The sequence below is a fragment of the Plectropomus leopardus genome, chromosome 24 (genome assembly GCF_008729295.1).
Source record: "Plectropomus leopardus isolate mb chromosome 24, YSFRI_Pleo_2.0, whole genome shotgun sequence".
Classification (NCBI taxonomy): Eukaryota; Metazoa; Chordata; class Actinopteri; order Perciformes; family Serranidae; genus Plectropomus; species Plectropomus leopardus.
In genome coordinates, this window is record NC_056486.1 from 87,501 (window position 1) to 98,562 (window position 11,062).

Sequence of the window (11,062 nt, forward strand, 5' to 3'; positions counted from 1 at the left end):
TTTGCAAATAAAACCGTGTTTCATTAAATTGATTCGTGGATGAAATTGTGAATTCAATCCAAAATACTGAAATGAAAATCAAAGATTCATGTGGAAAACTGAGTCATTAAAATTCTAAATATTGATATTTTACTTTTTATTCTTAAATCTATTTGATCTTGACATTGTTAAGCTTCCGCAGCTTATTGAACGATCAGCTGTTTAAGAAGAAATTGATTAGTTTTTTTTAATTTCAGATCACTTCTTCATATCAGATCAATAAACATCAAGAATTATAGATATATTTATAAATGTATAAATATATATACAGTACATGATGGAAATAGAAACACAGAGTTCTGTTGTGTCATTTGTTTCTAGACGTCTTTAATGATATCTACCTTTAAATGTTTCTCCTTAATTCTGAGAACTGAAAAAAAAAACTGAAATACTGTACGATGACCTTTAGTTCGGCATAACTTTCACCTGTTTCACGAGCAGCCTGCAGCCTGAGAACATACATCTAAAGATTAAAACGTTTAACAGAATTTTAAAAAGGCCTTTTAGCTGAGTCTGCTTCTTTTTCCCTTTTGTTCAACATATTTATGACCTTTTGTTCGACTTAAATATGACTTTTTTTGACAAACTATACTATGATTGTTTTTCCAACATATTATACTGTGATGTTTTTGACATACGAAGTTTTTGATGTACGAAGTTTTTGATGTATGAAATTTTTGGGACGTACAAAATTTTTACGTATGAAGTTTTTCAACATAATTTTGTGACTCTGAGTTTTGATCCAGTTACAAGCTGCAGCAGGTTTATTGTATGATGTCACATGAAGGTCACATGATCAGTGGCTCTGTCACCTGAGCAGTCAGGTGAGCAGCCTGAAGGTGACAAAAGTGGTTTTAAAACCTGTCCAGCTGTCTGACCCCCTCTGGATTCAGGTGGACTCAGGTGGACTCAGAGTCATATTCGGACAAATAAACAAACATTCATCGCTCATTCGTCTCCTGTGTGGTGTACCTGAGGCGGGTCTCGAACCCGCGGCACCTGGTCTCCATCGTTTTGGGTGTTGACTCCAGCCGGCCCTCCAGGAGCGCTGGGCCCTTCTCTCCCGGGGCTGACCCTGACGTTTCCTCTGCCTCCTCCGGTGTTGGGGCGATGGAGCCGCCGTTACCTGAGCAGATTCTCGTTAAACACACTCAGAATTTGTATTTGTCACAAACAAAAAAAAAAAAAACTTTAAAATTAATTTAAAAAAGAAAAAAAATGAAAAAACACCCCAAAAATCTCAAAATTATTAGAGAAAAATATTGAAAAGAAATTCAGCCTAAAACTCAAAACTAGAAAAGGTGAAAAATAAAAAAAAAACACCTAAAAAAAATCCGAACTTGGAAAGTTACAAAATCTGTCAGATAAGTTAGTGAAGTAAAAAGTAATATATTACCCTCTGAAATGTAGTGGAGTAAAAATAAAAAGCAAAAGAAAATACTCAACTAAAGTACCTCAAATTTGTATGTACAGTACTTGAGTGAATGTACTTAGTTACAATCCATGACTGTGGGGGGGGGGGGTCTGTAAATATATTTGCGCTGAATTCTGCTGAGTCAGCAGTCAGCAGTCACACAGAAACGAACGTTTTTCTGTCTTTTCGTCTCTCGGCGTGTCGTTCATGTTTTCTGTGATTGATCGGCTCACTGTGGCCATCAGTTTTAACCAATCTGAACTCTGACCTCAGACCAGCTCCTGTAGGTTTACTCAGCTGACGTCCCCTCAAACAGCTCGGGAACAAAAGTTCGTACGGTCACTGCCGCCGGGACCGTCAAAATAAAACGCTGATATCAGTGTTCTGCTCCTTTACTTCACCACTCTACTGCAGTATTTTAATGTGATTAGTGCTTTAATCTGGAGGAATACACTGCACTCACACTCATCACATGACTTTTCTGTGAAAATGTTTAAAAAAGGACTGTGAACGCTGTGAAGTTCAGTAAAGAAGCAGAGAAGAACTTGTACTTCTGACTTTGAGTAAATGTACTCAGTTACTTTTCACCATGGGCTCTGGTTCGTGTGTCAGCTTTAACGTTTCAGTCCGATCTGGAAATTGTGTTGAAGCCTTTGAAACCTGAGAAAACTGGCACTGAGGAGCTTAACAACAAATGACCCAAAAACGAGCAAGAAAAAAGTAAAAACTTGCAAAAGAAATGACCTAAAAATAGCATACATGTTAAAAAAAAAGAAAAAAGGGGGAAAATTAAAATACACAAGGAACTGACCTAAAAACAACAACAAAAAAAAAAAACTGATAATGACAATGAAATACAATTTTTTGTTTGTTTCTGTAACATGATTAAATGGATAAATAAATGCAGAATTATAACAGTTATATGTATATATATATATATATATATATATATATATATATATATATATATATAAAAATCTAATAATTCTTTCTCTCATTTTTCGCCTTTCTTGCACTTTGCGGGACATTTCTTGTCAAGTTGCTCATCACCTGTTTCAGGTTTCAAAGGGTTAAAGATTTTTTTGGCCAGAAAAAAGAACCTGCAGTAAAATAAATAAATAAATAACAAAAACAGTGTTTCTGCTTTGTTTTATGTTTGAGTGTATTATAGATTATCTGTATATATAGTTATGTTACAGGTGTTCAGCATTACTGCTGCAGGTTCGTCTCCTGTGTGAAGCTGCAGCACCAACAGCTGAGAGCAGCAGCCGGTTTTTATTTTGGTTCTTTATGGAGTACTATGAGTGAGAAAAACTTTAGAGCATATGTATTTGTACACAGAGTGAACTGTTAAATTAGTAAATGATGAGCTTTTCTGCATGTTGAAAGATTTTGTGTCCACAGTCGAACTCCTGCCGTTTGCTGAACAAGTCAAAGCAAACATGCAGAAATTCACATTAAACACGAGTCATCAGGGACCGACTCACACTTTGACCCCGCCGTCAATACCACCACCCCCTCACAGAGACACAGAGACAGATACAGAGACGGGGACGGAGACGGAGAGACAGACTGAGGACGGACTATTACGGTTCTGTTTGCTGCAGATCTGGATCATGGTGGAACCGACTGTGAAACCAGCTGCTGTTCTGCTGCTGCTTCTGCTGCACGACTGTCTGGCAGAACATGGTACCTCTGCTTTACTTCTTCTTACAGTACTCTGAGTATTAGTACCGCTGCTACAAATACTACATGTACAAGTCATACTGGTAGATAGTGAGCAATGATACTGGCAGTATGCTGCAGGGTAGATGTGACAGTGGTGGTATAAAGTTTCATGTTTGATATACAAATTTACTTTGCACAATTTTTAGCAGCTGCAGCAGGTGAGAAGAAAACTGTAACTTGGTAGCATTACGATACGACAGGACACGATACAATACAATATACTACAATACGATACAATAAGATACAATACGATATGATGCGATATGATACAGTGCAAGACATTGCAATATACTGTGATACGGTACGATACAATACGATATACTATGATATGATGTGATATGATACGATGCAATACGATACAATATATTATGATACAATCTGATACGATACGATTTGATGCAATACGATATAATATGATTCGATACAATACATTATGATTCGATAAGATACAATACAACAGGAAAGGATATGATATACTTTATTGTCCCTGTAGGGAAATTTGTCTTGGACTCCTTAAATCTAATAAACCTAACAATATTTTAAACATTTACTCAAGAATTGTACTGCAGAATAATTTTGGTCCTCTGCTATATCAAATCATCACAACAGTTCAGATTAATTGTAAAACTTTTCAGTAAAACACACCGAGGGAATAATTATGGTTTGTTTTAACAGAAAGAACTGATGGTGATGGTTTGGGTCAAACATTTCTCTGGAAAATAAATGTACATTTCTCTTACAGGACATCTTGTCAGTGGACATTACTCTTATAGGACATTGTGTTAATGGACATTACTGTTATAAGAAATGTCACTGATGCACTTTTATTTGTAATGAAGTATTTATATACTGCAACATCAGTACTTGAGTGTACTAAGTAAAATCCGAGTACTTCTTTCAGCTGAGATTTGTCTGCTCTTTGAATCACTTTAACTTTATTAAAACGCTGCGTGGTGGACAGCTGAGGACAAAAACTCTCTCCATCTGGGGTTTTAGGTTTGGTTTGATTTATATTTGATAATCTGATTACTGTCGTCCCTTCACTGTCTCCCTGTCTCTCTGTCTCTCCGTCTCTCTGTCTGTCCCTTTCTGCAGTCTTCCTGGACAGCCAGGTGGCGTCTCAGGTGTTGGTGAGGAACCCTCGGGCCAATAAGCTGTTTGAGGAGCTGAAACCAGGTGAGTCACCGAAGCAGCCCTCATCTTTACTGCACAAAAGTCGAGTCCATCTGTGAGTCACCTCGATACGTTCACGGGGAAAAAAGATCCCAAAATTCAACAAAGAAACAGTAAATTCAGGCTCATGAGCTCGTTGTTTTATTCTCCACTGCTCAGAAGAAATATTGGTGTGTATTATTACTGTAATTATTAATCCCTGTGTGTATTATTATTATAATTAGTAATTATTAATATCAATATGTGCCAAAACTATAATTATTAATATTAGTGTATATTATTACTATAATCATTTATATTAATGTGTATTATTACTATACTGTGATTATTCATAGTAATGTGTATTTTTTGATATTAGGTAACCTGGAGAGAGAGTGTGTGGAGGAAATCTGCGACCACGAAGAAGCCAGAGAGGTTTTCGAACAGCCGGACAAAACAGTACGCCTCTCTCAGCTGTACTAACAGTAGTACTTGTACTAATACTCACAGTGTATGTAGTGCTGCAGTGACAGTAGTACTTGTACTGGCACTATGTGCAGTAGAGTCTGCGTCCTAATGAGACACTCTGTCCTCTGCAGGAGGACTTCTGGGAGAAATATCAGGGTGAGTATTTCTTCAGCAGACGTCAACAAAAACAAACATTTTATCATTTATCTGAAAACTTTTGACTTTGAATGAAGAAGTTTTGTTTCTTTCTGTTTACAAACAGAATCCCATTTCTTCAAAACTTTTGGTGAAATTTCAAAAAAACAATTTGATGACTTGTTTAGTTTGCTGTTGGTTTTTTCAAGTAAATATTTTCTGCTGCTTTTTTATTCTAAAGAAAACACGCCTTCAAGCATTAAGTTTCTAGAGATGAAAACAAAGTTAATCAGTTTGAACGTTAAATATCTGTTCTGTGGATTCGGCCGAATATGGAAAAAGATAAAATAATTGTGTTTTTATTGAAGTTTGACAGGAGCTCCAGAGTTTTGTGGAGTCAGGGTTGTTATTTAAATCTGAAGTTTAATCAGAAGAGTTCTGTCAACATGAACAAAGTCCAAAACTGATCAAACATGGACAACCTCCGGCCACAAACATTAACTATCTGTCTCTCTGTCTGTCCGTCTGTCCGCCTGTCTCTCAGACTGTCATGGAACTCAGCTACCGAGGACACAAGACAACATCAATCATCATCAGGCAGTGTACAGGAGGTAAGTCCAAATAAAATCAACTGTAAAATATTTAATAAAATAATCATATAGACTGACAGAGTGTGTGTGTGTGTGTGTGTGTGTGTGTGTGTGTGTGTGTGTGTGTGTGTGTGTGTGTGTGTGTGTGTGTGTGTGTGTAGGTCACTGTATTTCCGGTATAGGTGTGAAATATGAAGGAGAAATCAACATCACACAGTCAGGGAGACAGTGTCAATACTGGACACACAGCTTCCCACATCCCATAATAAGGTAACCAAGCAACAGCTTCAAACATCCCATAATAAGGTAACTAAACAACAAACCGACTACAGAAAGAAAAAAGACTTTTAGGTGTAAAAAAAAAAAAAAAACAAAAAAAACCCCATCATTAATTAACAAACACAATGAATGAACCCAAAGAGAAATTAAATAACGTCTGAGCCAGCCCTAACTATAAGCCTTATCAAAGAGGAGAGTCTGAGCCAGCCCTAACTATAAGCCTTATCAAAGAGGAGAGTCTGAGCCAGCCCTAACTATAAGCCTTATCAAAGAGGAGAGTCTGAGCCAGCCCTAACTATAAGCCTTATCAAAGAGGAGAGTCTCAGACTCTCCTCTTTGATAAGCCTTATCAAAGAGGAGAGTCTGAGCCAGCCCTAACTATAAGCCTTATCAAAGAGGAGAGTCTGAGCCAGCCCTAACTGTAAGCCTTATCAACGACGAAAGCCTTAAGTCTAACAAAAACAAGGACAAGTAATGACTAAATTAGGGATTAGACTGAGTCATTGCCTGTCTGTCTGTCTCACTGTCTCTCTCTGTCTCTCTGTCTGTCTTTAGGGAGTACAACGCTTCAGAGCCAAACAGCATCCTTAAAAACAACTTCTGTCGAAACCCCAACAACAGTCCGGAGGGACCCTGGTGCTTCACCACAGATCCAACAGTCCAGAAAGAGACCTGCAGGGTACCCACATGTGGCAAGTACTTGACAGTACTACCAACTGAATACTAGAACTGAAATAAATACTTTTGTTCCTACATACGAGTCCTTGTAGTACCTGTCTTCATCAGTCTAAGACCATCAGTCACTGCGTGTCCAACCACTACATGATGTGGTACAGTACTGATTCAGACTCTCCTTACAGGTGAGGACTTTGTCCCAACCACGTTGGCCCCTGAAGAAGTCAAAACCGGTGACTGTTTACCCAATAATGGTCTGGACTATGTCGGGGACCTGGCGGTCACCCTGGGAGGACACACCTGTCTTCAGTGGTCCTCTCCAGAGGCCAAGGCCCTCAGCATTGACAAGGAGTTCATCCCTGAGGTCAGTCTGCCCAGCAACAAGTGCCGCAACCCCGACAACGACCCCGAGGGCCCCTGGTGCTACGTGGAGGTTTCTGGGAACATGACCATCGACTACTGCGACCTGGAGTTGTGTGGTAAGTACTGCACTAGTACAATAACCACGTGAGCACCAGTAAGAGGACCAGTAACTACCTGAGCACCAGAACGAGGACCAGTAACTACCTGAACAAGTGTCAACCATAGAATACAAATAGGAGATGAATGAAGTACTCAGTCGTCTGTCTCACTGTCTCTCTCTGTGTCTCTCTGTCTGTCTCTGTTTCTCTCTGTGTGTTTCTCCATCTGTCTCTCTGTCTGTCTTTGTCTCTCTGCGTCTCTGTCTTGGTCCGTCTCTCAGAGGATTCACTGTTTGATGACACTCTGAGCACAGAGACAGAGGGACAGGAGCGCTCCGTCCTGACTACGGCAAAAAAAACATTTTTCCACCCTCGGACTTTTGGACAAGGAGAGGCCGGTGAGTGACAGCTGGACTGACCAGTTCAACTGGTGTGTGATTGTACTGGTGTACCAGTCAGATAACTGGTGTACTGGTTCAATGACTGGTGTACTGGTCAGATATCTGGTGTACTGGTTCACTGACAGTTTTACTGCTAAGATAACTGGTGTACTTCCTCACTGACTGGTGTACTGGTTATGTCCCAGTATGTGGAGAGCGTCCTTTGTTTGAAAAGGTAAATAAAAAGGACAACAAGGAGGCAGAGCTTCTGGAGTCATACCGAGAGCAACGCATCGTCGGGGGCGATGACGCCGAGGTCGCCTCAGCACCATGGTAACCACAAACTGTCACCATAGTAACACCACACTCTAAACAGTAAACTGTCACCATAGTAACAACATTTCAAACAGTAAACTGTCACCATGGTAACCGCATTATAAACAGTAAACTGTCACCATGGTAACCAGAAATGAAACAGTAAACTGTAATCATGTGAACTACACAGTAAACAGTAAAGTGTCACCATGGCAACCACACTGAAAACAGTAAACTGTCACCATGGTAACCATTCTTTAAACAGTAAACTGTCACCGTGGTAACACCACTCTTTAAACAGTAAACTGTCACCATGGTTTCACGGTGTCAGGGCCTCGTGTTTCTGTGAGCGAGGCTTTGGCGCTCAGAGGTTCAACAGTTGCTCTCTGTCAGGCAGGTGATGCTCTACAAGCGTTTCCCTCAGGAGCTGCTCTGTGGAGCCAGTCTGATCAGTGACGAGTGGATTCTTACCGCTGCTCACTGCATCCTCTACCCGCCCTGGAACAAGAACTTCACCGCCACCGACATACTGGTCCGACTGGGAAAACACAACCGGGCAAAGTAAGTCCCTTCACACCTGCTGATAGAGGCCCAGACACCAGTCTTTTCACACCTGAGTCTCTTCACACCTGAATCTGTCTGTTCACACCCGAGTCTTCATGTGTCTACAGTTATTACATCCACACTTCTGCTCTGTAGCTGCTCTGTGGCTGCTCTGGCTGCTCTGTAGCTGCTCTGTGGCTGCTCTGTGGCTGCTCTGTAGCTGCTCTGTGGCTGCTCTGTGGCTGCTCTGTAGCTGCTCTGTGGCTGCTCTGTGGCTGCTCTGTGGCTGCTCTGTAGCTGCTCTGTAAAGGCTCTGTAGCTGCTCTGCGGCTGCTCTGTAGCTGCTCTGTGGCTGCTGTGTAGCTGCTCTGTAGCTGCTCTGTGGCTGCTCTGTGGCTGCTGTGTAGCTGCTCTGTAAATGCTCTGTAGCTGATAGTCAACAAACAAGCAGCTCGCTCTGCACTGAGTACGTGTCCTTGTCAGAGACACATCAGGACGGCGTTAGTGTTTATTTCACCAAATATAGGTGGTCATATGTGTCCTCCCCAGAGCAGCTGGGCAGGTGGTCTGAGACGAGACCTGGGACCTGATTGTGCTCAACTGTCATCAGATCATGTCGAGTCTGGACAGGGTGTCTCTGTCTCTGTCCTTGGTCTAAACGTCTGTCTCTGCGATGTTTTCAGATTCGAGCGCGGCACCGAGAAGATCGTGGCCATCAGTGAGATCATCGTCCATCCGAGATACAACTGGCAGACCAACCTGAACCGGGACATCGCCCTGCTGCATCTGAGACGCCCCGTCATCTTCACAGACCAGATCCACCCGGTCTGCCTGCCCAGCAGGAAGATCGCTAAGGCGTAAGAGACACCAAGAAACACCAGAGACACTGTCCACAAAGACAGAGACACACAGCACCACACTGGAGACACACACGGAGACAGACACTGTCCACAGAGACTGAGACACTGTCTACATTCTGAGACACACACAGACACTGTCTAGACACCAAGACACTGTCTACACACTGAGACGCACCGAGACACACCGGAGATACACACTGAGACACTGTTCACATACTGAGACACTGTCCACTGATTTTGTTTTAACCTGTGTCTGTCCCCGGCAGTCTGATGACGGAGGGCTATAAAGGACGGGTGTCTGGCTGGGGGAACCTGCAGGAGGCCTGGAGTCCCTCGGCCAGAAACTTACCCACAGTCCTCCAGCAGATCCAGCTGCCAATTGTAGAGCAGGACACCTGCCGCGCATCCACGTCCGTCAAGATTACAAACAACATGTTTTGTGCTGGTAAGACCTGTCCTCTGAGACACAAAAATCCATCTGTCCTCACATTTCTACCTCTGTGGACAGCAGTGAGACTCTGTGGACAGCAGTGTCTGTCCTTTGGTCCAATCTGAAGTATTTTATGACTGAAGTGATTTCTATAAAAACTCAGTTCATGGTCTGTGTCCCCCAGAGGACAAATCCGTGACTTGTTGACGTGTCCAACTGAAGTTAATGAACGAAAATCTGCAGAACTGATGACATCATCATCAGCTGTGTTTACTAATTATCAGCTAGCCTTAGTATGCTAATGTTAGCATTGTGTCTCAGGTTATAAGCCGGAGGAGGCCCAGCGTGGAGACGCCTGTGAGGGGGACAGCGGTGGACCGTTTGTGATGAAGGTGAGAAAATTAAAGGTTGAATAATGAGTGCTGAGTAGGTTTATGAAAAACTGTGACTGCAGGCTGAATATGAAACAAACAAAAGACACCAGGAATACTTTAAAATGTCCTGAAGAGAAAAGCCGATAACTATTAATTAAAACTTTAACTGCAGACAATTTTCTGAATTCATGAAATATCATTTAAAAAAAGAGAACAATTTTTAAAAAAAAACATTTATTTTTTATATATTTGAGGCCCAAATTTTTCTTATTTTGTTCAACAAAGAGTCAAATTCAGAAATATTCAGTTTATTATCACATAAGACAAATAAATACAACTAAAATCTGAAAGTGTTTGGCATGTTAAATAATCAATAATTCATTTTCAAGGCAATCAAACTGCTAAACAAATAATCGAAGAACAATTTCAGCTCGCAACTGAAATTCAAGATGATTGTCAACCTTCACTTCAACATAAACCATTCAAAACGTCTGCAGCGCTCCGAAATAACCCGGGGACTTTATGATGGACGGATGTGTCGCAGCAGATTTTTGTGTTTTTTTGTTTGTTTTTTTCTTAGCTTTTTGTGTTTTTTTGTTTGTTTGTTTGTTTGTTTTAGCTTTTTGTGTGTTTTTCATGTTTCTTTCGTGGGTTTTTTGAGTGTTTTTTTCATGGGTCTCGTTCAGTATCCAGCAGATAACCGCTGGTATCAGATGGGCATCGTGTCGTGGGGCGAAGGCTGCGACAGAGACGGAAAGTACGGCTTCTACACTCACGTGTTCAGGATGAGCAAGTGGATGAGGAAAGTCATCGAAAGGTCGGGCGACGACGATGACGAGTAGACACGTTTGTTGCTGTGGAGCATCAGAGTGCTAATAAAGTTTGTCTGGTCTGAATAAAGATTGTGTGACTGATAAACCTGACGGTCTTTCACGAATTCGCGTCACAACATCAAACAGTGGAATTTATGTTAAATCTCCATGGCAACACAAACATCCCGCTGAATGATCACTGTCTACCATCTGCTGACAATTAGTAATTAATTAATTTTTATGCACTACGGCAGTGATGATCAACCTATGGCCCACGGGCCAAATCTGGCCCCTGACAGGGCCCCGGTGAATTGACAATAAAAATTATAAAAATAATTTGTTGACACTTTGAATAGTTTTTGTTCTTTTCGTCTCCATAAGGTGTCACAGACATAAAACTGCATCAA

At 41.2% G+C, this 11,062-nt stretch overlaps 1 protein-coding gene across 1 annotated transcript; it reads left to right on the top strand.

The window, feature by feature from the left end:
* Nucleotides 1–2,880: 2,880 nt before the first annotated feature.
* Nucleotides 2,881–10,761, top strand: LOC121963005 (prothrombin-like). Its single transcript, XM_042513363.1, is given in 16 exon segments — nt 2,881–3,142; nt 4,277–4,357; nt 4,713–4,792; nt 4,933–4,957; nt 5,481–5,521; nt 5,523–5,547; nt 5,688–5,796; nt 6,361–6,497; nt 6,666–6,959; nt 7,223–7,339; nt 7,528–7,654; nt 8,030–8,197; nt 8,863–9,036; nt 9,306–9,484; nt 9,791–9,861; nt 10,530–10,761. Coding segments are annotated over 16 exon segments (2,031 nt in total). The 5' UTR covers nt 2,881–2,895; the 3' UTR covers nt 10,686–10,761.
* Nucleotides 10,762–11,062: the final 301 nt, after the last annotated feature.